This window comes from Hetaerina americana, unplaced genomic scaffold (assembly GCF_022747635.1).
Source record: "Hetaerina americana unplaced genomic scaffold, ioHetAmer1.1.p SCAF_12, whole genome shotgun sequence".
NCBI classification, from domain to species: Eukaryota; Metazoa; Arthropoda; class Insecta; order Odonata; family Calopterygidae; genus Hetaerina; species Hetaerina americana.
In genome coordinates, this window is record NW_027286292.1 from 32468999 (window position 1) to 32496872 (window position 27874).

The following is a 27874-nucleotide window of genomic DNA, read 5'->3' on the forward strand; positions in this document are numbered from 1 at the left end:
TGGCGGATTTTCATGGAACTATAATTGATTCACAAAGAAATACTAAAACAAAGCTTATATCAATAAAGGTCATCATTATGTAGTGATGAAAATTAAAATTACTATTTTATTACTTGTGTATAGGTTTTTCCCGACGGATGGAGATAAATAGAAATAAAAATTAAGTTCCAATCTCAGTGGGGGGACAGCATTGAATAGAAGAGCCTCATGTTCCGAACAGAACAGCCAACGTAAAAATGTGAAAAAATCATTGGAATTAATGAAATAAAAAACACTATTAAATTTTAAAAAAGGTAATCTGAACCGGTATTCAGAAATAATTTTACCATACAAAAGAAAATATGATGAAGTGACAACAACACTTCATTGAACTTTGCCCGCGATAACAGCTGTCTCAGCGGATTTTCTAAGTATTAGACAATTTCTCCTAACTAGCACATTTTTTCCTTGAAATGTGACCGGTACAATGAGTAGCACTTCCTCTTTTTGTTTTAACCAGAACTCCATGCACATGGCTTAGTTTAGGATCCAGGGGTCAATATTCGTGACGAGAGTCGCCTTTCAAATCCAAATACAGCGAGTAAATGTCAATATTCCCCAATCTAGCACATTCTCTCTTGAAATTTGTCCTAAACACCTGGCAGTACTCGATGTCTATGTGAACGGTTCTTAGCTTAGTATAGTAATCAGGGCCCACTATTTGTGACTAGTCCGTCTTCTCAATCGAAATCAAAAAAATATCAGACAATATCTCCGAAACTAGCCCATTATTTTTCTTGGCATTTTGCTTATACACTATGACAGCATGGCATATCTTCTATTTTACCATTGTAAAATAATGACAGAAAATTATAAATAAATAAACTTGGTACTCTCTCTATGCGCATGTAAACGGAAACCTTGAGCTCATTGCCTACCATAGGATACAAATTTTAGGATTAGCTTTAACACTAAGCAGTACTCTCTCGATTCGTATTTTAACGGTTACCCCATGCTCATAGCTTACTATTGTAATCTGGACCCGCAATTTGTCACGAAAGTCGCCTTTCCATTCAGAATTAACAAAATATTAGACTTTATCTCCTAAACTACATTTTTGTTAACATTTAGCTTAAACACTAATCACTCAGACGCGAAAGAAATCTACTGCAAGAATACGTGTATACAAACTACTTGAGAGAAAAAGTTGAAACTTGTATAAGGAGCTAACACGTTCACTCAGGCAGGATCATAAATATTCGCCGATTGGAAGGCCATCTCTTTATCAGGTAGAGAACCTTTCACCTTACTCTCTTATTTGAAACGAGAGTCGTATTTTCAATCAGAATGTATTAAATATTTGAAAATATCTCCTAAACTAGTAAATTTAATGTCTAGAAATTTAGCTCAAAAACTACGCAGTACTCTCTCTATGTGCATATAAACGGAAACCTAATGCTCCTGGTCTAATATAGCATCCAGGGCCCAATATTCGCGACGAGAGCCGACTTTTTAAGAAGAATTTTGAAAGTACTTGACAAAATCTCCTTACCTGGAGCATTTTTTTCTTGAAATTTGAATTAAACTAAAATAAAAATTAAGTTCCAATCGCAGTGGGTGAAAGGCATTGAACAGAAGGTCCTCATGATCTGTCGCGATGCACGCCTCTGCCGATGAGTGCGTAGCTCCGAGGGCTCGTATCGCTGCTTTGGAGGGTATCGGGACTGAGCTTCATTCTAAGGTTGACAGGAAGGTTGCTCTTTCGCGGAAGGGCTTCACTCTTGGAGTTTTGACAACTCGCCGCGCCAATGGGGCCGCACGGATTCAACTTGTGGCGGAGTGTGGCCGCCCGGAGTCCAATTCTTTGTTGAGGTAGAGGTGCTATATGTATAGGAATCAGGATCCCCTATTTGTCAAGGGAGTCGCATTTTCATTCAGAATTCACAAAATATTAGACACTGTCTCCTAAACTAGTACATTTTTTCTTGAAATTTAGCTTAACCGCTATGAAATATATAATATTTTGCCATTGTAAATCAACGGGATGAAATTATAAGTAAATAAATAGATTAACTAAGCAGTACTATCTCTATGTGTCGAAACCTTAAGCTCATAGCCTATTATAGGATCTAGGGTCTGCTAATCCTAACGAGAGTCGTCTTTTCAATCAGAATTAACAGAATATAAGAAAATATCTCATTAACTGGAATATTTTTTTAAATTTAATCGAAATATTAAGCAGTACTTTCTCTATTTGCATGGAAAAGTAACCTCATGATCATTGCCTAATTTAGGATCCATGGCCCAATATTCACGACATGAGCAGAATTTTTAGGAATGATTCTGAAAGTACTAGACATTTCTAAACTAGAACATTTTCCCTGAAATTTAACCCGTACACGAAGCAGTACTCCCTCTATTGGCTTGTAAACAGTAACCTCATGTTCATAACCTTTTATAAGATCCAGAGCCAAGTATTCTTGATGACTACCCTTAACTGAAATTGGCCCACGATGAGTTACTTTTCAAGGTAGTTAGTTGTACAAAGTGCCTGATATTATCTCCAATATTACCACATTAATCTCCCTGAACATGACAGTATTTTCTTCATGAAATTTACTTTCCTTCATCAATTATTTTCGCACTAATTACTTTCAGGGCCTTTTGCTTTCAATTTTGCTGCCCACAGTTTCTTCAGTTCTTTTGTTGCCTTCTGTCCTCTTTTTCTGAAGCCTAGAGCTGGCAAATTTCTATCTTTTTATAGAAACTTTTTTAATGGTATGCACGGAGAACATTTTTATATTATTATTTTTGATATAGACATCACGGTCTTAATAAATCTGTCAGTTATTCCAAATCACCTGAGGAGTTAATTCGCTAGATATGTTTCTCTTTGTGCTTTAAGAAAGAACAAGCGGAAAAGAGATCCCCAGGCATATGAGAAACCCCTCGTCCTTTGCCTTTCTTAGGAAGGGAGCACCTCTTGCATTCTATTATGAGCTGCTTTTATGGACCAAGTTCAGTGTAGTGTCATCATCACTTTTGGTGAGCCCTGTATCCTATACTAGGCCATGAGCATAGCAGCTCCACCATGCTTCTTCTTTCATGCTAGTTCCCTATCTCTGTTTATTATTTATTCCCTTGTACTTCCTTCACCGAATTCTGTGTTTACAATCTTCCAATCCCTTTTATCCCCATCAGTAATCCTTTCCTTTCTTGTCCTTCTTCCTAATATTTTTGTATAGTTTTGTTTACAGCTTTCAATATCCTTTTCTTCATATCTTACCACTTTTGTTCACTGTATCTGTCTCATTGTTCTCTACCATTTCTTCTACTCTCTTCTGGTACTCCTTTCTTTGCATCCCTATTAATTTATCAACATTCCATTTCCACACCAGTCTTCCCTTTTGAATCAGATGTTACACTAATGTAGTACTAAAATATGATCTAATCTATACTACTACCATTAAATTATGTGAATCATTTATGCTTCTCCTTAATCCTTGTCTAACTAAAATATAGGTGAGCTGATATCTCTCTGGATCCCACAGCATTTTCCATATATATCTACATTTAATGTGGTGTTAAAACCAAGCATTCATTTCAATAAAACAGTCTTCCACCAACTCCACTGCTATCTGTCTAAGGTCATTTATTTTTCCTAAACTGTAGTGCCCTGCCTGACTTCACATTCCAATCTCCCATAACTATTAAATATTCCATCCCAGGGACACTTTCATTTAACTTCACTAAATGATTGTATACCCTATTTCTTCTTCCCTAGAGGCAAAGCATTGGACTTATGACCGGAGGGCCTGGGTTAGCCTCTCTGGGTACCCTCAGCTCTACTCAAGCTGTGTACAACTCAGGTACCAGATCTTCCAGGGAAACCATAACAGGTACAGGGAATGAACTGCCCCCCTGCACGAATTTCATGCACCATCAGGCTTAGTACTGGGTGAACTCTACCATCACCCACCAAATTGGACTTTCAGTTGATTACTGTGTTCATTATTTTTTATGGCTACTTATTGGTGCGTCGTCAAGTAATGACAAAGTTTATTGGCACTCACATATATTTAAGTTTTTTCTGTTCTCAGGAACATGTCTGGCAGGCAGGCAGTACTTGAAAATTTTCCATTAAAGAATGTGATAAATTGTTTATATTTCTTATTAAATCATGTGAAATATTACATTTGATAACCATGAAAAAATACTTTTTTTAACGTATTTGCCCCATGTATCAATTCTAAGTAAGCCTCCAAATTCAGTCATTTCACTGGCCCATTCAAACCATTTCAGTGTATAAACCAAACCTTGTCCTGTAAGACCATCTGGGAAAGAAGATTCCAAAAAAAGAAAAGGGTAAAAAGGTAGCACCCACAGAAGATCCTAATTCCTACCTATATGGCCAACTTCAAAGTGAACTCGGAAGGGAACTTCAGATGTGACAATTGAATGAGTACCTAGCCCAGAAAGTGCTCCTTTACCATCAGAAGTGAGGTAGATGCCAGTGAAATAACTTATCTTTATAATTTACCAGTCATAAGGGCCATTAAAATGAAAAAAACTAGAATAATTACCAAAAATGTACAAGAAAATACATTTTTATGGGGGTTTGAACATTCTAAACGGTGGGAGACAACATGCCTTAGCTAATTATACCCTCACATTCCTGAAGAAAATACTGCGCTGGTTAATTACTTGTTTAGTGGTATTTGATAGTCTTATTAATCTTCAAAATACTTTTTTTTGGAAGAATGAGAGAACAATATACAGGAGGCTTCTTTGGCCATGATAAATGCGACCCTTTAATGGTATTTGTCGTATCTTGGCACATCAAAATGATCATAACTCGGAAACTGACAGTGTGTTAGGTTAGCAACCATAAACCAGGTAGTCATCACTCATATATCTCAGTTAATGCTCTACTGAACATATAGTTTTTAAGCACCCTAAGACTCAACTGGCTCTGATCGGTTTTTATTCACCACGAGCAATCATTCTCCATTAGCTGATCCATCCCAGTCTATTCAGTCGCAAGTTCACATACGGTAACCACTAGAAACTTTAACTTATTCCTTGAGAGATGACATCTCTTTTGTTTTAAGATATGTTGTTAATTGACAAGATGATTAAAGATTCCCATCAATGTCAATAAAGTATTAATACATATTATTTGAGTACTGCACTTATACTACCTTTCCTTAACACCAACAAGAAGATAAAATTTATGCAAATAATTTACAAGAATTATGATAAAATAAAACAACATTTGGCTTTAGTTTTTATTATTATTGTCAGCCAACTGACATTATTTCAAATTCAATTAATGAAAACTAAAAAAACTACATAAATTTAAATACAGTGAGCAGCCCAAAGATAAATTTTAACACATTATTCCAGAATTTGAAGAAAGCAGTTACAACAATGCTTACAACTTAACATAAAACTGTTAAGGCTTTAATCACATAAAAGAAGATACCAAGAAATAGGAACAGAGTGCCATTTCACACACAAGGCTCATTTTAGCTGAATAAAAAACAAGTTTTAATGTTTCAATCATATACAGAAGTAGATATAAAGACATAGGAACAGAATGCCATAAACATATAATGCTCATTAGGCTGAATATTAAACAAGTTTGGTAAACCACTAAAGCTGTGTAGTAATACAAAAGGAAATATGATAACTATAAATAAATACCAAAGCTAAAATACAGCATAAAACTCATTTGTACTAATTATTTCTGGCAATAGTCAACCAACAACAAACATTCAATATTAATAATAACCCTTCACGAGGAAAGATACCTCAAGACCTGGAAATTTATTCTTCTTCATGTTTGCTTAAACAAAAATTGTGCTAATTAGAAAAATCAAATGGTAATACTGCTAATGACTTGATAGGCACTTTTCAGGTAATAATTATTCATGAAAGATGGCAGCTTTGATAATTTGTATTCCTTGAGAGAAATTGGCATCAACTACTACCAATCCATTACTATACTATTCATCAAAAATGATTATGGAAATGTGTTGATACAATGAGGCCACATGAAGCCAAAACAAAACTTTCACAATAAACATTTACCCATAAAAACGAGGTGGTTATGGCAAAAACATGAGGTAATTATTATCACGGAGCATAATCTTCTAAATTATATATTTGAAAATAAAATTCCAGCAACCCCGATTGCTATAAGGAAAAGTAACAATCTAAGAGACTGAAGCTTATCCCAGGAATGTATCTCAACATGAATAAACAAGCCTTCAACATTTGAAACAATACAAACTAACGCCAACCCACTAAACACTGGAAAGAAACATTCTGCAGCCAAACAACTTCTGCTAGTTTTACAATTCTAGACATGAAAGAGGAAACTACAGGATGATAAAATAAGTGGTCATATTATTTAAGAGAGCTGCTTAGGAATACTTACAACTATTGTCAACTGACTACACATACTTTTCCACTGGATAAGACTTATCACCAAACATTAGTACATGTACAATTTGTACCAATTTCCACTAATTTTTCCTAACCTTAATTTACAGGACTCAATGAGCTGAATGATTACCCGAGTCTAAATGTTTAATTTTGGGGTACACTTTAGTCAGTAAAAATTTACACAGAAACTATGTTAATCCAAATTACTCACCTAGAAGCTGAAATATATAATTCAGTTAACAAAATTCAACCTGTGAAATTAAAATGAAAGAAGGTCGCTACAAGAGAAAACAAAATTATATTCTTAGGGATATATTCCTTACCCGCCATTTTGCAAAAAAAATTTCATGTTGTGGATACTTCTTTCAAGACACATTAAAACCAATTGTGTATAACGAGAAAGTTATTCCCCAGGAAAGAGAGAACAAATTATATTCTTTTGAATACATTCCATATTCATAACTAATTAAAAAAATTACATCCAATCAAAAGAAACTTTGAGAAGCAACTAAATAAAAGCCAATTGAACAAAATTAGCAATTAATGCTCCCAATTTAGGGAGAGAAAACATTATATCCTCCATAATAAAATCCATACAAATGATTTAGCAAAAAACAAGTACCCCTTTCATTAGAAATGATTTAGGAGACATTGCAATTCAAACCAACTGTGAAAAAGGGAATCAATTAGACTAGTTATATTTTTACTTCAATACTTTTCACATTCTCATTAGCTCCAATAAGAAAACAACTGCACTTAATAACACAAGCAGTATCAATGGTATCATTGCAGAATCATTTTTATAAAATGCACTTTTATCTATATAATTAATCTATCATACTGACTTTACATCATACTGCAGTAACAAACAGTATAAATATACTATTCATAAAGTCACAACATACATATGAGTACCAAACACTATCCCATGAAGAGACATAGGAACTATAACAAGAAAACACTTAATTTAAAAATTAAATATCAAATTGGCCAACAAATTGTGCTTCCAGCAACACCACAAATTCAAAATTTGCCAAAGAAAGACCAGTTTTCAATACTCTGCCTAAATATCATACATGCCGGAATATAAGGTATGATTATTATGTGACATTTTGCCACATAAAATGTCTCAAGGGGGTTTGACTCCTAATATAAAGAGAAGTAAACTTTTATACTGGAGAAAATTAAGGGGGGAGGGTAATCCCCTTATATTCAGGTATAATATGATAAGCATTAAAACAATAAAATAATTATATGGCAAGATAATATGAGCTTAGATACTGAAAATTTTAATTCTGACTTTGGCAGGGTTGAGCTCATTTACAGAAGAGAAACCGATTTTTTTAAACTGCCTCAAATATTGTGTCCATTCCCTAAACAATAATTTTGGAAACTTGTTCTGAAAATATCTAAAAATGATATTAGCATGAAAAATCAATGTGGCACCATAGAAACATTTAACTCTGCATTAAATACGCCACACATTTTCATAAAATAAGAGTAGGACAGAAACAGATATTTTAAATAACTTTCCAACAATTTTGTAGATAGTCAGCAGGTGAAATAATTATAAGCCCAAAAATGCTACATTAATGAGTACAAGGTTGGTGAGCATATAATTCACCAAATCATAACCATATTTTGCCAAAAAAGCTAAGAACCACACAGGTTCCCAAACACTAACAAGCCAGAATATCATCACAAATATTTTGAATTATGTGCAAACATTTAATGGTTCAAACATTGCACATAAAGTGCCATTGTCAATAAAAGTTATCACTTAATGTCATTAGAATTAATGAAGGATCCTGTTGTTAAAAAATTCTACTCCCTGGTTTCTAATTGAACATGACATACAGTTTTCTCTTGGAGAAAATTAGCAGCTTGCCCATAATCTTACTCAACATACTGAAAAATGGAAGACTCACAAACTTTAATGTTTATTTCAGTTGACATTTTCAAACATCATGCTTAATGTGCAGAGATTTTTGGCACAACACATATAATGGTATATTTATAAATGCTTAAATGCTTCAATTACTGACTTGAATTGTTTTCTTACCTGAACGAGAATTGTGAGTATGAAATTCTGCTTACTCTCAGTTACAAGGGAAAATCCCCATGAGCATCAACAACAAAAGTCATATGTACAGTATTTACAGAACTTAAATTTCATATACTGAGTTAACAGACATGAAAACTTTCAAGAAAATAATCTTGCAATCATCAATCAAGTTTGTAGATGTGATAGACACTAGGACATCAAAGAAAACAACTTCACTGAAAGAAAATTTGGTTAATTCCTAAATGAGGTGGAGTTTTAATAATTAATTTCAATTAGTAAACCTATGATTATCATTACCTTTCATCTAATATAAAGGAAATATTCTTGATTTACTGGCAAACTATGATGCATCTACTAAAAGAAACTGTAGAAAGACCAACGTATACAAAATGATAAAAATTAAAATAATAGGGCTAATGAATCACACCTCTAAATCTCAATTTTGCTGCCTGAATGAGTCCTAAAACTAAGCACTGTCACTCAATTAAATTAAAGGTCTACACTTCTGAGTGGCAGTACTATAATACAGCAAAAACATTAGTCTAATGTTTCAACTAAATCACACTATGCAACCAGCACACTTAGCCAATGATTACATGTTTTGAACTTTATAAGACACACTTTTGCATTGCCTGAACTCTGGTATACTTGATTAAATCAACCCTCATTGCGCAACAACTGGCTTCACAACCCTTGACACCAAACGCTAAACAAACAAGCTGATGTCTACAAAAAAACATAAAAATGCCTTTGAACTGACACTGGAATTCTCGCACAATTTGCAGTCCTCCCTGCAGGTCATCTAAATTCAGCCATCACTGCCTCTTTCGAGGGAAAACAATGGTCCCCGTGGTATGCATGGTGTTAGTTCCTCTTCTGCCATTCCCCTACCTTTACCACATTTCCAGGGTTCTCCCGTTACTGATGGCCATATACTTGAACCCAATACTTTCTCATGCACAGGAACACCTTCCTCGACAGAGTCAAGACCCACAAGGCTTGGACTGCTGCCTGAGCCTACCTCTTTTACAGTGGTGGTTCCCCACCTAGGTAACGTGTGATATGCAGGACCCACAGGCGAGTGCACCGCATTGCAGGAGCTTCTGCACCTCTCATGATTGGTTGGCTGAGGGTGGAATGTGCAAAGTGTGGGGACTGTCTTGCTTGGGCTTGGGGAAGATGACTGATTGTCCACTAAGAATCCTTTCCCACCTGTGCCATTTGCATCAACACTGGTGATGCTTTCACCTTTAAGTAGAAAAAGAAGAATGAATTAGCACAATGAGAACATTTATGTGCCAAGCTTGCAGCCCAGAATGGGTTAAACAAGCACCCGATCCCAGGAGGTACTAATATAGCAAATATGGCAGCCACTATTATCACTCAATCATAATAGAGACGCAAAAATAACTGATTCACCCAATTGCATTACTTATAGTGTTTTTGACATAATATCGTTTTATAAAATGGCTACCCTGTTGGGGGCCATAAACCCTAGAAACCATCTCACTGAGATACAGATGCAGTATGGACTATCTTTCTTCTGGCTTCTACCCTTCTCTCTCATCATATACAGAGCAAATCATTCCTATTCTATAAGTGCAGACCTAGGGGTCACAAGAACATGCAAAGCCCTTTCACCACATCAAAGCTCTAGTCCATGGGAAGTAAACATGACTCATCAGGGAAGAATTATTATTAGAAGTAATTTAACAGTTACCGTAGGTTTTTGATGGACACACCCAGCACACGCTGCTGTATTTCTAAGCTCTCCCTGACAAAACACACCATACCACTGAATTTTGCCAATGTTATACAGCAGTACAAAAGATAAAAACAAACTGGAAATTTGTTGAAGTTCTAAACCAATCATAAAAAATGACACGTCCCTTATAAACTTGGATTACTAACAATTTGTGAGAAGAATTAAGACGAGAGGTGAGGAAAATACTCATCACCAAGACAAATGAACTCACTCAAGCTCAAAACATACTATTTGAAAGTCTGCTCACTTCACAGTGAAATGTTTTCCCTCATAAGATCATGAGATATTGGTGAGGCAACTTAACAACAGAAATCATTATCACAACCATACTGGCACGACCCAATATGGAATGGGTCAATTTCATCTATGGGCCATTTTGGTGTTAGCCCATTTCATCAAGGGCCACCTCAATTTGAGTTTTATTGACTGAGTACAGCAATAAGTACCATATGTAAAATTATTTCCCTTTCAAAACAACATTATAAATCATAATGCATAATTTGAGAGAGAGGAGTATAAGACACATTCAAAGACAGAAATAATTAATATTCCATATTTCGTGCAGAAAAAGAAAATCCATTGATCACTGATCATCAATTTTTCCCGTGGTATCCAGATCTACCTTATTAATGCATGTAATTACTCTACCTAGGCTTTTCATCAGTTCCATAGAATTTTCCGGCATATTTACTACTATATTAGAATATTATAGTGCTGTGATTAATATGTTATATGAGATGTTGAATGATATGAAAGTCCTAGCTTGCAGTAAATCAATGAAATTCTATCATTTAAAAAACATAAGCAGAAATTGAGCACCAGATAGCACAGTTCATTTTGTAATCTATGATTTATTTATTATTTCCTGACAATTTGAAATTGTTTAAGTTTTACTCAAAACTACAACACTTAAAAATAGGAATTATTCAGGGAATCATTTTCACATCCCAGGGAACAAATGAACCGGCAAACCAAAATTCACCCCCCTTCAGAAATCAAAAAGCCCTTCTTGAACACCCCCTTTCGCAGGGGAGATTCCTCTCCAGTGTTTATTGCTTTCCCCTCCGGACCTGTGAAGCAGAATTGTCAAATCATGGCCAACTTATAACTTAAAAATAGCTTTTTCTGAGACAGTAGCCTTTTTGGAAGGAAATTGTGTACATTTAAAATATCACTTAGGAATTACACTCACATAATTTATTTCCTGTTCTTCTTAGAAAACATGAGAAAATTTTTTTGGCTCATTTCTGATTATAATAAATGAATTTTTTGAACATATACATTGACAAAATGTCTAAGTTAAGCCATAGAGGAAATTCAATACAAATCTCTTTAAAAGTCTAACCCTGTCTGCCTACTGATAGACAGGAGCGAAAATTTTAAAGCGATTCGTGTTTAAATTTCTTGAAAATTGGATGACTAAGAAACCCCACTAATTTGACTGTAAAAGACAGCCTCTTCAATTTCAATACTGGGTGTTCTCTGATTCTGTTTTTGATTGTAATATTGTTTAAATTCAGAACTTAAGGTGCGTATACAAAATACATACTAGGTGCAGGATCAATTAGAGAAGTTTTATTGAATCAGATGAATGAGTTGTTTTTCTTTCTGTCTGCTCTGCTTCACTAAATTCACCAGAAAAGAGTTAAAATCGCCACCAATCATTGCTTATTGTTGGCCCACATTTTATGAATAGAAATCAATTTTTACAGTGCATCAACAGCATTAAAACAAGTATAGGAAGACCACTCTGAGAGAACCAGATCTATGCTTGGCACACAACCATTGTATAATTGAGGTTTGTGCCATTTGACAGCAATCAAGTCAGTCCCCAAATATCTGTGGGAGCATGGACCACTACTGGAGAAATTAACACAGCCAAACTGAAATTTTGAATTTCGATTTGAAGTCTTCGTATTTTTCGAGATGATGGAAGTATCTCACTGTTATTAGCATCCAGAAGCAAAGGAGTGGATATCATGTTTATAATGAAAACCTACACAAAGCAACTAAGATACATTTGCAGTAATTTCACACAGTAAAAACCATTCGCCTTGACCAGTATTCGAACACTTATCGCCCAAAGGTCTGGCTGGGTGTTTTAACCAATTAAACTTGCTGTGGAAATTAGTATTTTTCACAATTGTCAGCTCATTAAAATCTTTATCTAAGAAAGGCAAGGAAAGAAGTCAGTTTCATGGAGTCATATTCAGATACATCCCTACATTAGAGACAAAATTTCATAAAAGCTAAATGATGTCTCTTTAACATGAGGACAAATTGACTTGAAATGAAAGCGGGGGTTATTGAGGAGTCTAATCTCAGGTTGTGGTTGGTTAGGAGAGTCAAGGAAATGCATTGTTGCACCATTTTGTGGTTAGTGTCCATTTAAACCTAAATAGTAGAATGCCAATAATAATATAAGTACACAAGAGAATTGAGATAAGGTTTATGAAAAATTTTAAAAAAGGAAGAAGAGAACAGGAAATATGGCATTACTAGTTTACAAAATACACTATACAATAATTAATTGAGTGAAAATGATGACATCAACAAATCATCAATTCTAAAGAAGAAAGTGAGTAAGCTGAGCACTTTTTTCCTATTTCACTGGGACAAGGTTGAAACCTGATAGGCATAATAAAATTTCGTTAAGGTGTTACAGAAGTGGCCTAGAATCTCTTGATAGAAGGAAAAGGTAATACATACATAAGTTTTCATGGCCAAAGAATCATTATATATTTGCATCCATTAGGCAAAACGTAACTTGAAATTTTACTTCATTTTGCTAAGGGTCACTCCTCTGTGACAAGTTCACATTATGATTAAGTTGCTACAGGAGGTGCCATCTGAAGAAGCATACAGATTATTCCAGGAGACTTTTATTACCATAATAAAAACTCCCTTGACATTTCACCCCTTCTCTCTAGCGCTCCCATATCTGGCTTTTGAAATGTTGGCATAAAATTATGTATGCACTAAAAAAACCTCACACATATTTAAAATTGCATTGAATTTGTAGTGAAAAATGGAAAATACCAATGAAACACAACAGAAAATATAATGTCTTCAGAAATGCTAATGCTTTAAATTTGGCACATAAGTTAATGCAATGTGTTAGTTGACCTTAGGATAAGTATTTTTCTGCAAGCTTTAAGGTATGAATATAGACAAGCATTTAGGCATACATAACTAAGGTAATGCACAAAAAACAGGGAAACTGGTGGTTTCGCTTTATGACACACTACTGAACAATTGAATTTATACTGACCATCAGGCAAAGAAAGAAGAAGGTGATGGGGGCTATCTTCTGGCTGCTGTGCAGTTGGCAATAGATCATCACTACTCCGCTTAGCTGAATCTCCAGTGCCACTGTCCTTGCTACTTGAGTGTTCAGAATCAGTATCCATGTAATTTGAAGGCAGAGTTACACCAGAGTCTTCCGCAGTCACAATTACAGGGGCAGCTGCAAGTTGAGCAGTGGGCAGAGAAGGCCCAACTTCAGCTCTTCCATCAGCAGCCACATCCCCACTTCCATTGTCAATGGCTCTTTTTCTGGCTTGATATATTATTACCACCCAAACAATAGATGTTGCGACGGCACAACAGACCACGGCAATCACCACAATGCCAGCAATTGAATCATCACTTTGCAAAATTCCAGAGGCTACAAAATAATAAAATATTTTTCATATTAACTCACATTTCATTCATGAAAAAATGATGACAGGTACCAAATACATGTACACATTAAAATCTTACATGTACACCAGAGAATCTAAGTGGGCTTGGCCATAAAATATTGATATAATATACTATTTCCATTTAAACTCAAATAATTAATCATTATATTGTGCAATCACTTTGGATGCAATTCTAGATAGGTCATACTAATACTGATGGGCTTTACAATGCAAACCATACAGGCGGAAAAAAAGCCTCAGCCATTCAATTTTCGAAGGCAACAAACTCAAAAAGTCCATAATTGGTAAATTCGAGAAGCTCTCACTGCATAAAATCCACATTATCACTGCTTGGATAGCCAAATTTATAACAAAATCAATTAGATCCTCAAGACATTCGGCTCAAAATGCCCTCTATATAATCAACTATAAATTAGGAAATACTGGGAAATTAGGTCCTTTGGATTCCCATTATGGGAGGTTACCCTGCACATACTGAACATATTTTTATTTGCCCTCCAACCCTTCAAAATAAACAATGGAATTTGTAACAAATTAGAGCTTTTTAAAAATATTTCAATAGTTCATTTGCCCCTTTTACACAAGTATCATGCCTTTAATGAAGGCATTAAAGCTAAGAGTACACTCTAAATAAAAAGGTTCTTGATTTTAACCTCTAAGAATACCATGTTACAGGAATTGGAAAATTATTTTTATTAAAAATAACCACAGGTTACCAAACGCATAACCATGAAATATATAAATGGCATAAAGTAAGACGTCCATTGTAAGTCTATCAAACTTTTTCAGTGAAAATTGTAATATGCACAAACAGTAAAAAAAAATCATTACTGCTTGTATAACTTGAGATAGCATGGAGCGGAAGGAACTCATTCTCTTGTAAATTTTTATTCAAAATATACACTTGCTAATCAAAATATCTTAATTTGATAAATGAAATGCACTTACCTGGAATAATGGTGAGAAATGAATATCCTCTTTCGGTGCCCAAAGGATTTGACATTTCACATTCATACATTCCGGTATCAGAGACAGTTGTTCCTACAATAATGAGTAGCTGGTCATCAGCAGTAAAGAAATGTCTTTCAGTTGGAACCAAATTGCTTCCATCTTTCCGCCAGGTCAATCTAGGCTTGGGTGACCCTGATGCCATGCATTCTAAAACAATTGTCTCCCCAGCCCTCACTTCTTTACTTTCCATTGGCTTGACAAAGTGTGGAGTTTCTAGAATTGATATGGTTAAACAAAATTAAAAGAAATCCATTTTTCTACTTGGAATTATTAACACAAAATTACTAATTTAAAAAAAACATAGGCATGGAATACTTTCCTTGTTCAGTATTTCAAAATCACTAATTTAACACTAACATTTAATATTACATTGTCCAATCCACATTAATCAAATAAATCTATAAAACAAAGACTTTTGAGCGAATTCTTAAGCTAAAAATGTTTATTGAATAACAAATGATAAATATTGCAAAAGAGCAAAACAGTAAGTTAAAAATTTGAACCCATAATTACTCTATACAATCAACAGATAAAATAATGTTAGCGAATGCAACAATTTCCGAGTGTAAAAATCATTCGCCTAGAACAGAATTCGAACCACAATCCCTCAATATCCAGTCGAGTGCTTTAGCCAGTTAAGCTATCAAGGTCTCTTGTTTTGTGGGCTTTATGAAGAAGAAAGTTGTTGTGACAAAATACTGTACATACAATGTCATAGGCATTTGCAGTCATAGTTTTAAGTTGGCTTTAACTTCGTGGACTGTAGCACACTGTGCGCAGTCCATGAGGAATCCACTAGAAAGTTGAGCAAGAGTGACAGTGAAGACACTCAAAGTGGTGTAAATGAAATGGTAGATTGGGTAATAAATGATACATGGATATCAATGTTAGCAGATAAAAATTCATTACTTACGGAAAAATTAATATAAATAGCAGGGGCTACAGATTATCTGGTAATGAAAGTCTTACAGTGACAGCTGCAAATATTTAGGTGTTAATACAGCCAAGAATTTAGGGTACGGGTCAAATGAGGAATACATAGCTAAGATAGCCTACCAAACATGACATTGGGTATGAGAAAACCCCATGAGGAGCAGTATAATAGCTAAAAAAGGCATAGAGGCCCTGGCAAGACAATTTTAAGAGTACTTGTCACTAGTATGGGACCAGCATAAGGAAGGGCATACTATTACACTGAAGAAGGTACAAAGAAAAGTCACCATATATGAAATACGGAAGCGGAAACGCGGATTGAGAGAGTGACAAGATATTAAAAATAGTACCCTAGAAACATTTAAAAATTAAAAAAAAAAGAGGCAAAAATCTGTGGAATAGTCCACATTCTTAAAGGGGAAAAAGGAAGGAATTAAGGCAAGCCGCAAGAAAACCAAACTTTATCAGTCGAAATGACTACAACACAGGGAGAAATGCAAGACACAAAAGACAAATATTAACAAATGTCAATTCTCAACAAAATATTTTCAAACCCTTCCAAAAAAATTTAAATATTTTAAGAAAAGGTGCGCAAATTTCTGAGATAATTGCATTGATGTATCAAATCGCACCCATGATTGAAAGTTGAATGAATGAAGAAGAGTTGAAGAATCAAGTATCCAACTCCTTTACCTGAAACCGACAATGAATATCCTCAGAAATTAGCCTAGCTGCTCTTTCTCTCTAACTATTACTAGAGGCAGATTTGAATTAAAATTAAAAATATTGATAATGCATCGATAAAAAGACAGACTACTTCCTGAATGTACTAAAAATGAACTCATACCACTTCAGTATGCATGCCTGTAGACTCCGACTTTAGAGGGAAAGATACAATACATGCATGAATACGCATCCCTGTTTGCCTAATATGTATTAAGTTTTGCCGTAGCACTAAATGTAGAGTGAATTGGTAAAAAATAATGAGTATATTGCAGAAAATAGGAATAGATTGGAGGGACAGGAGGCTAATCCACAACCTGCACATGTAGACTGCTCAGGTGCGAGTGGGGAATGTTGAGTTCAGATGGGCAGCGTTAGGAAGAGGTGAAAGGCAGGGTTGCCCATTATCACTGGTGCTGTTCAACGTATAGGTGGAGGAAATGATTTAAGAGGCATGGAAAGAAGTGGAGGTAAGAATAAAAGTCAAAGAGTAATCCATAAAATCAGTTAGGTTTGCTGATGACCAAGCTCTAGTTTGTCAGTCCACCAAGGGGTTGCAAGCATTGCTGAGTGAATTGGAAATTCAGTATTGATACAGAATGAGAATCAATTTAAATAAAACAAAGGCTATGCGATTTGCCAGAAAGGCAAAGGTTAAGCTTAACATTAAAATAGGAGGGCAAAAACTAGAGCAGGTGGAACAGTTAACACATCTCGCAAGTGTTTTGGACCAAAATGGTCGAAGTAGTATGGACGTAAGGAGAAGAATTGCACTAGGGCAAGAGGCTTTCACAAGGAGGAGGGAGTTAATGACAGGGACGTTGAGTAAGGATGTAAAGAAAAGGCTCATGATAACTTTGAAATGGAGCACAGTTATGTACGACCTGGAAACATGGCTACTGATGCAGGAGGTTAGGCGTAGATTGGAGGCTTTTGAAATATGGGTGTTGAGAAGGTTGGAATGGACCAAAAGGAAACAAACAAAGTAGTGCTAGGTATGGTGGGTGATCAAGTGGAAGAAATCATTAGGAGGCAGGAAAAATAGATGAAAAGCATATTGATCGGCAGTGGGAAGTTGAAGACTGTGATAGAGGGGAGAATGTTAGGCAAATGTGGAGAGGGCAGGAAGAGGATAGGGATGTTGGACTGGGTGAAGGGAGGAAGGAAGTACACAGAGATGAAGAGGGACTTGTAGAGTAGGATGCTGTATTGTGTTTTGTTAGTAGACATTTATTTGGCAGTTGCGTCCATCCAAAACCGACTTTAACTGGTATGTTAACTTAAAAAAAGAACCCAGAACTATCTTCAAGTGAATAGCAGAATGTCTTTTCCTCAGAAAGCTATAACAATCTCAAAGCTAGGGAAAATAATGAGTGGCCAAGGATGAATTTTGTTAAATGATGTGTATTTATATTTTCATATAATTCCAATGAAAATAATGCACCACAGACAGTTAATGTTTTTCTGGCACATTTAAGTTATGTATTTGCTCACCATAAGGGAGAATATGGAATTCTCAGGGCTAATGAATGCAAGTGAAACGATCATGGGGAAGTACAAAAAATATTTAAATAAAAAATTAGATGTTATTGACTTCTGATTTTGTGAAATTAAAAACTTTTACAAAGTCCCAGACATTTCGAACTTGCATTAAAAAAGGTATAACAAAGTTTCAAACCATTTAGTTATTCTTACAATTGTAATGTTATTAAGTTTTTGAGATGCAGGAAAGAGAAAAAATTGTTAATCAAGAGTTTACTGTAGTTTATATTAATAAGCTTTCAAAAAGTTTTAATACGTCAAAGCATACTTTCAAGGAGCAACACCATCAAACTATACCCCATCAAGGATAGTACATAGGCACCAAGTCTCCATGCTTCCTTTGTCCAAAAGAATACATCAGTTATTATGGGATATTCACATTAGATAATGATGCCTCAGGGGCAGATACCTACCCAAAACATTAAGTGATGCATTGGCAACTATGGTACCAGCAGGATTTTGAGCTGTGCAGCTATAGACTCCCATATCAGTTGTTTTCACATTTAGTATGAAAAACACATCATCTGTAGGCATTACATGCATCCTTCTTTCACGGGCTGCTGGAAAATCATTGCCACCATCTTTCTGCCAAGCAATCTGAGGGCTTGGCTGGCCAGCAGCTGCACATTCTAATCTCGCAGTGTGTCCAGTTTTCACAGTTATGTTGCTAGGAGTTTTTGTAAATGTAGGGTAGACTGAAAAATATACATTGTATAATTTTTAAGTGCATAGCAAAATTGCTGGCCATCATATAATGCAAATTATCATTATTACTGCACAATTAAAACTCAAATAAATACTCAAAACTCACTCAAGACAGAAATTTTTGATTTAGTAGAATATGTAGTCCCAAACTGATTTGAAACAACACATTGATATTTCCCAGCTTCATTATGAGAAATATTTAACAATTTTAATTCTGAAATCTCTCCTCTTGCTTCCCCATTATAACTTCTGACAAAATGGATAACATTTGGATTTTTAAGGTCCAAATTATCCTTCTTCCATTGTATAGTCATGGGGAGGGATGAAGAAGAGGAGGCTTCACACCGCAGTGAAACATTATCTCCTTTCAGAGCCAACTTTGTACCAGGCTCTTCAATAATTCGTGGCTTTGGAAATCCATCTATAGCACAAAAAGAAAAGTAGCAATCATTAGAAAAGGTGTATAGTTCAGCAAAATATAGATATAATAGATCTAAAAAAAACCATAAACACAGTAATCAACCCGAAGATCGGTTCGGTAGGGCCGGTAGAGTTCACCCAGTACTAATCCCGATGGCAAGTGAAATTCACACATCAGGGTAGGGGGCCAGTTCCTTTCCCTGTGCCGGTTATGGTTTCCCAGGAAGACTTGGTACCCGAAAAATCACATAGCTTGGGCGGAGCTGCAGGTGCCCAGAGTGCCTTGCCCAGGAATCGAACCCAGGCCCCTCCGGTCAGCAGTCCAATGCTCTACCCCCTGGACTACCGCGACCCACATAATAGATATAATAATCGATATAATATAGATATAATATACAGATATAATCACATCACCAACCATGAAAAAGAAATACCACAAGAAATTATAAGAAATCATTGGTGCAACAGCTCCCTTTTGTAACACTAATTATGAAAGCTGCTATGGCAAATTAAACATAAATAATGAGTCAAATATGTTTTGCTTTTGACCCTGTGCTGATATGAATATGCTTGGATCAAGAGGTCAACATGCTGAAAATGTGTCGCAATTAGATTTAAGTATAAAATCCATTATATGTTCTAGACTTAGGATTTAGCTCCAAAATATATTAAAAATAGGAACTCAAGTTACCACAGGTGAAGTTAGATGCTGGTATTTCCATCACTGATTTTCCATTCAAGGGATGAGGATGACCGCATACTGTGTGAACTGAGTCAGAGAATGATGACTCTGCCAGCCACTTTGGAAACCATGCCAAATTGCAATCGCACAGCAAACTGGTAGTATTTATGAACAACTCTTTTAGCAATCCCATTCCAGAAAAGGCATTTTCTTGCACTGATGTAATACTGTTATTTCTAAGGTTTAACTTCTTAAGGTTACCAAGGCCTGTGAAAGCATTCTTGTTAATCGACTTTATTTTGTTTGAGGCTAAACTGAACGATGTCAAATGAGATAGTCCAATGAATGCTCCATTCATATCTTCAATCGTTGATGAAACTGCATTTCCATCAAGTTCTCTGAAATAGTTAAATCTTACATTAAAGATGTTTACAGGAAACGGTGATGTGCTAGATCTTCCTCAAAAGAAAATCGGGTGAATCCCGTAATGTGAACGCACAATAAAGTAAATAAAGAATCTAATATTATTCTTTACTGTTTCAGGAAGTTATCATAAAAATTCTAATTTGAGGCCTGAACATTTGGCATAAAATGCATTTAAAATATTAAAAACTCACAAACATCATTTTTATAACGAATATAATGCAAAAACATGCAATATTTAAAAATATATACACACAATGAGATGAAGTATAAGCTCAGCAACATGTGAGATAGCTCTATACCACTTAAAAACTAAGCAATGGAGAGACAAAAGAGAGAATCTCATTGATAGAAATATACAATCTAATTGTTTCCAAACATTACTACAAGTCTTACTTAGACAATAATGTCAGAGGACAATGAGGTTGAGTAGCAAAAAATAAAAATTACTTCCTACGTAATTTGTGGAGCTGTTCCATTAAGAATGATCATCAATTCTTACTTAATTAATAGCGCAAAACTATTATTTCATTTTGTTAGCTTAATGTGCAATGTATACAGGGTTCGTCCGGAAAATAAGTGTACTGACTCCTGGGCTGGGCGCGCCGCTCCAGGCGCGCCCAGCACCGCTCTGACGGGCTGCGATTGGAGGGGGGTATGTTGGCAAGCGACACTGAAAAAGGCAGTCGGCTATGAGCTGTGGTGTAGTGAGGAGCTCTGTTAACGCGAACCTCCACGCTCGACCCACGTCACGGAACGCGATGCCGAAGTTTTTGGAGCAGCGTTATTCCATCAAATTTGCGGTAAAGCTTGGGAAATCGTCTACCGAAACTGTCGGTATGACTAACCAGGCTTACGGGGAGTCAGCCATGTCCAGATACATGATCTTTCGGTGGCACAAGATGTTCGTGGAGGGCAGAGAAGAGGTCGACGACGAGTCTTAGAGAGGTTCCCGATGATGCCTTCGCGGGAGCATTCCAGGAATGGGAACGCCGCTGGAACAAGTGTATCGACTCACAAGGGTCCTATTTTGAGGAATATTAGCTCAAGATATGTAAAAGTGTAATAAATTTTTTTTCCTGAGCTCAGTACACTTATTTTCCGGACGAACCCTGAACGTGATGCAAGTTTAATTGATTTATTGATTTTGTTCAAATATCATGCTAGAGACAGTCATTTAAAATGAAAAATTCTCAGTTTGCCAATGGCAGTGATGGAGGGTACAAGTGATGCTGCCATGAAATTTTGACCTTGCTGGAACTAATCATCAGCTTAGGCCTTTGTAATGCTAAAAGAGGCTTAAGGAGAGTCTACTCCTTACAGTCAATAAGATAATGAAGCTAAATATAGCTAGAAGACGGCTTAGAATATTTAAGGAGGGAAGAAAATTTCAAATCACGGCGAGCCTGGAGTTCCGAGTAAGGCTTTTATGGAAGTAAACATTAACACCACTGGGGCCATTGTAAGGGAGGATGATTGCATAACATTAAGAAAACTATCAGATATATTGAACATTTCATTTGGTGCTGCACAATGGTAACTTGAGAAATTGCATGTACTTGTTTGTTGCTGGTTTTGTGAAAACCATTGGGAAAATGTGATTATCTTGTGCAAATCAATGTAAGTTTTTTCCCTGTTTTTCCTAGAGCCTGTTTAACATTTTTCTGTTCTCCAATTTAATGAGATACCATTGTGAACACTTATTCATCATCACAAGTAGGCATATGCCAATTGCATGTGTTTCAAATGGCAACAGCTGCCGGTGATTCATTAGGGGAGTAAAATCAATGAATTATTTATCACATAAACAATATAAATTAAGCTAACAATATGTAATGCAGTTAACTTTATGAACTATAAATTATGTTCTTTACATATGGGAAAGTTGAGGATCAATCATTACTAAACACACCTAGCACATCATATTTTCTCTTTCGCGTTGCCGTTCAACTATCATACTATTAACAGTTATTTCATGGACACCTTTCTAAGATGCATTTGGACCAAACAGAATACAATATTTGTATTATAGAATGGTTATTTTAATAAGTAACTCGTACAAAAATTAATTCAAACATAAACATATCCTAATAAGGTTTGGCAGACATACATTTTTGAATCTAGAACCACATAATGAAGTCAAACTATAATGATGAATTCAAAGACGCTGCGGGATACGCCTCATAAGTAACTTTTAATTGAGTCATCCACCAATGTGCATTACAATATAAGAATTTCAGTGCGAAAATCATTCACCTCTACTGGGATTCGAACCCGGATTCCTAAAGCCCTCAAAATTTCCAAGTGTTCAGGGTTGCCTAGGTAGATTGACTATGGTACTCGGCTGGACATCGATGTGTCTTGAATTCATATCTTGGTCAAGGTGAATAATTTTTACATGCTGAATTTGTTGCATGATAATTATGAGCTTCAATGTGTGCTACATGGTAAACCCTCTTAATAAAATTGCAAAATTCTTAATGAAAATTACTATTACACAATAAAACCAAATATTATTTACACATGCTTTACATAGAATTAACTGATTTTTATACTCACAAAATTTTCAGGGAAGAGGTACTATTAAATGCTCCTTCATGAATGTAGTCGATTTTATTATAATTTAACAAGAGACTATTTAGTTTAGAAAGGTATTCAAAGAAACCCTTTTCAATAGTATGCAGTCGGTTGTAACTCAAAATACTAAAACAAAAAAACATGAAATTAGTGAATGCATGATTTTAAGTATGATTGTACATTAAACAAAAACAAATTGATACAGAACTCACAGTTTATTAAGTCCCTGACAACTCTCCCATGCGCTTGGCTCAATATATGATATTCGATTATGAGAAAGTGACAGCTGTAAAAGGGAGCTTAAGCCATAGAGCCATCCTTTAGTCACAGCTTTAATTTCATTGTGGTCAAGCTGTCTGTAGACATAAAGTCAATATAAAAACATTGATACACCTATTACTACCATGGATAGGAATAAATATTATGGTAAAGCTTAATTTCAAAACTTACAGCTCTGTCATACTTTTCAGGGCAAAAAAGGCTCCATCTAATAATGCAGAAATAGAATTTCTTCTCAATTTCAGCACTTTCAGATTTATTAAACCAGTAAATGTCAAACCTTCAATCTCAGTCAAATGATTCCGATTGATTTCCCTAGAATTGTTTAAAAAGATATAATTGAGTCAAATCAATAGACACAAGATTAATTATGCTGAGTATCGATATTTTATTCAACACTTACAGATACTTCAAATTGTTCAGATTCTTGAAAACAGCTTTAGAAAAACCACTTATGCGATTTCGATTCAACTTCAGTTCAACCAAAGAAGTCAAGTTCTCAAAGCTTCTATTCCCAAGGAAGGAAATTTGATTGTTGTATAAATTTCTGTGGACAAATGTAATATATACATTATTAAAAATGAGGAAATAAATCATTTAGTGGAAATAAATGGTAAATTAAGGCAATGAAACACATTACAAAGCATTGTAAAATGAGGAAAAATGGAATAAATATAATATACTAAATATTATAGTAGTAAATATTTGATACACATATTAATTGTATGAAATTGTAAAATTCCTAAATCCACATAACTGCAATATTCACTCCACCAATGAATTTCATACATCGAAATTTGATTCATTTTACTCGTTATCATTAACAGAAAACAAAACATGGTATGTGAAAGTTACAGTGGAATTGAATGGGCACGAGGTGTACTCAAAATCAACTCTCCTATATCCAAGGATTCATAACAATATTGAGATCAATTTCTTACTTGCTTAATCTTGAACTACCAGACTAAGTTTTCTATTAATTTTTTCATCACTACAAGCTTTTTTTTCACTTGATGACAAATGAAAATGTGCTATGTTATTTAAGAAATATGCATAGCCCCACATCTAGTTGCAGAGACTTTTGCACAAAAAGTGTTAATAACGTAGGAACATGCATGAGCAATTCAAATAATTACACTATAAGAGGCATAAGGTTGACATAAATCAATTTTCCAGAAAATAATTCTTATGGGCTTCTAAGTTTTACTTAAATGTTCCATACTTGTTTTTTTAGTATAATGAACATTTAGATGATGTACCCGGCAGATGAAATACTTCCCCACCTAATGAAACAAGACTTCCAAAATTTGGTAGCTGTACATATGTCTACCTTTACCAAATATGATTATCTATAAAGACCCAAATTACAATTTTTTGCATTTCTTAAATGTACGTTAAAATGCATGCAATTACAAACTTAAAATCCTAAAACTTGGAGGTGCTCTAGCCACAAGATAACCAATGAAAACTTGGACCAAATTTCCAAAATGTATCATTAAAAAAATTAAGGAGGAGAAAAGAACCCTCATAAAAATGTGAGCATTGATAGGGTTCTTAATGGCACCAATGTCACAAAACCTACATGGACACAGGGAATGATAGATTTGGAAGATATACTTTTGCAATTCGACAACACAAACAACGAAATGGACAACTCCTGAGCCTCACAATGCAGTTTTGAATAATTACTTATTCAAAAGATCAATTAAATAGGCTATAATTAAAAATGAGAAACATCAAAAAGGAATTTAGCCAAAATAATGCCATAGTTAAACTTTTATGACCAAACCAAAGCCATGAGTTCTACGATTCTAATATGTCAACCCTAAAAAAAGGACGACAAAAATAAAGAAAACTAATGACAACACATAAAGGGATTACAGCCGAATCACGTCTGAAATATGCAAAAATAAAAAAGATGTAATATCCGAAAGTACTATCCTAAGCACTATATTCATATTATTCTGAGTTAAGGCCATGATTATAAACATAAATTGAGGGAATAATTCTGTTTTGTACAATACAGAAGAGAAAACACAACAATCGTATATTAACGGTATCATCTAACGACTAAACATAATAATAATTAGTGCTCGAATCTATGATGACCAAATGTAATCATAAGCAGGAAATGAAAAACCATTGGGTTCGGGAAATGCCATAGAAAATGTTCATACGTGAATAGAGTGGTTATTTAATTTTGGGCCATGGTGCATAATAGCACAAAAAGGCAAACATTCCGAGGATGCATACGATATTGTATGCTATTTGATACAAAACTCTTCTGCAACATTAGAGCTCTTAGCTTTTAAAACTGTTGATTAAACGGCGTTAACATTACTTCGAGAATAATTTCATCTACCAACATAGACAAATTAGTAAGCAATCGTCACCTAATTCGGTGAGTTACCCTTGATTAAAAATTACGCACCATTTAATCGGAATCAAATTCAATGTCACAAGAATTAAGAACATTTTAATTCATTATAAAACACATAAACAGATGTTGGGCAGGCAGAAATAGTATTTCGTTATTAACTTGGCCATTGAAAAATCTGCATAAGGTGACGTTGGGCCAGCTTAAAGTCGGTCAAAATAAACAGACATTCGTAATGATACTAGTTATTCAAAAACATCCATTCAAAATGTGCAATGAATAGTTTATTTCGGTGGCATAATATTTTTCAAAGCGTTAAATACCAATAACATTCACAATTAAGAAGGTTAAAATTCACTTTCAAAACAAAAGATGTGAACCAGCGACTTACAGATTTTCCACCCATCTCGGTATGTTCTTCGGAACTTCAAGGAGGTCTTTCTTGCTACATACTAAAGAATTTGTTTCGCATTTACAGTGTTCAACGCAGGTTTCTTCAGCAATCACTTCATTGAACATCCAAATCCATACCACAACAACTGGCCATAGCCAAGAAATAAGGTTCGCCATTATGAAATCCAATTCGGTGTACTGGTGTTATTAGAACTACCTGAATATTCCCTTAAGGTACGAAATACTTTCTCACACATTGTTCGGGTGTTAGTAAAATCATTTCAGAAAGACAAGAGAATCTTCCCACAGAACGGCGATTAGCCTGACCACTAATTTAATCTTTTAGACCGCCGGTCCCCAACTTTTCAGTGACTTACATATTACTTTCATATTCTACCGAAAGAAGTCGTCGGGTTAGATGTTAAAGAGACATTTCCATATAAGAATTATTCAGGTGAAAGACGCCTACCACGCTTACCACTATTGAGAAGGGTGATTTTATATTTCCACTATTTACCACCAGAGCTGCGGTTTAAGTTAAAAGGCTGGTAATCAAAGGGAAGCAGGCAAACAGTTTGTATGGAGTGCAACAATAATTTTAAAATAACAAAACAAAGTGTTTAGTCCAAATATTTCTGTAACTGATTTGCCATTAACGTCCTTGTGAAGATACGGATGACTAAAATGATTTTATATGAACAAAGATCGCCTGATATTGTTCTAAGAGAAATGCACAAAAATTGACAGCAAAGTAAGAAAAAAGTATCAATTTCCCCAAAAGAAACTTCTGAAGTATAACCAAGTCAAGCAATAATCATCTTGAACCTCATTTAAGTCATGGATATATCAATGAAAATTTTGTCAGAACAGCCAAACTATATAATCTATATAAACTAAAAACTATATATATCTATAGAATCTATATAAAGTATAAAAACTATAATTAATATATATCTTATTGGAAGAATGAGCGTGTATGAAATTGGTAACAGTATATTTAAAAAAACAATAATTTCAATTGCTGCTGCACTCGAATCCCAAATATCAATATTCATATAGATTGATTTATTATCCATATTTATTTCAATATCCTTTATTTGCACTTAAATCCATAGATAGAGGGTATGTAGCCAACTAATCATCGATGCAACTATTTCATTAAAACCTCGTCAGCCCTTCTATCGTAATCATTTCATTCGGTCAGCAATTTTATTTCTTATCGCGAGGAGGATTTCCCTCTTTTTAAAGCATACTAAAATAATCTAAATTCATCTTTGCCTTGGTTATATCTGTGTGAATATAGTCTGAATATCCATAATATTAATACTCAACTCATTGGAAAGATGAGCATGTGTGCAATGGGCAAGAGTATATTTAAAATATAATAATCCCAAATTTTGCTCAAATAATTCAATGATAGAACATAAAGTTTTGGGGCATACTTATATCTCCAATTTAACACCGCAACTTTCTTAATGAATAGGCACTGATTGGCAGTATAAAGAAGAGATAACCGGATGGTGCATAGATTAAGAATCTGTAGCGCAAACAGACCATAGAACATTTTTTTGTTAGCATAGGTGTGCAATAATTACGAGGCCCATAATTGCTCACGATGTCATAAAAGGTGTCAATATACCTTAATGGCACGATTTAATTAGGACTGAATGTAGTAACAAATTAAATTATGCATGAATTGTGTTAAAAATTTAGTAGTATGCTAACTAAAAACTAAACTAGCTAAAGACTAACTATCTTGACACAGTCGTAAAAAGACCCTTATTCTGCAAGACCGTATTTTCTGGGTAAGCCGTATAAAGAGAGTAGAAGCATATTGTGACTTGGG

General features: G+C 34.9%; 1 protein-coding gene across 1 annotated transcript; it reads right to left on the reverse strand.

Moving 5' to 3' along the window:
• Nucleotides 1-5318: 5318 nt before the first annotated feature.
• lbk (leucine-rich repeats and immunoglobulin-like domains protein lambik) lies at nucleotides 5319-26406 on the reverse strand. The gene is made up of 11 exons (XM_071582869.1): nucleotides 26027-26406; nucleotides 23662-23805; nucleotides 23430-23573; nucleotides 23192-23335; nucleotides 22962-23105; nucleotides 19989-20377; nucleotides 18984-19298; nucleotides 18586-18867; nucleotides 14912-15187; nucleotides 13531-13926; nucleotides 5319-9742 (listed from the first exon to the last, which is right to left on the reverse strand). The coding sequence occupies exons 1-11, from the start codon at nucleotides 26203-26205 to the stop codon at nucleotides 9303-9305; spliced, it is 2853 nt and encodes a 950-aa protein (XP_071438970.1). The 5' UTR covers nucleotides 26206-26406; the 3' UTR covers nucleotides 5319-9302.
• Nucleotides 26407-27874: the final 1468 nt, after the last annotated feature.

What these genes read in the sequence shown, in the direction of transcription:
- lbk (XM_071582869.1), bottom strand. Translation starts at nt 26,205, where the DNA reads ATGGCGAACCTTATTTCTTGGCTATGGCCAGTTGTTGTGGTATGGATT. An exon ending in CTGAAAAGTATGACAGAGCT is followed by an intron (nt 23,336 to 23,429) that starts GTAAGTTTTGAA and finishes TTATGTCTACAG; the next exon opens with ACAGCTTGACCACAATGAAA. An exon ending in ATCAAAAATTTCTGTCTTGA is followed by an intron (nt 18,868 to 18,983) that starts GTGAGTTTTGAG and finishes TATATTTTTCAG; the next exon opens with TCTACCCTACATTTACAAAA.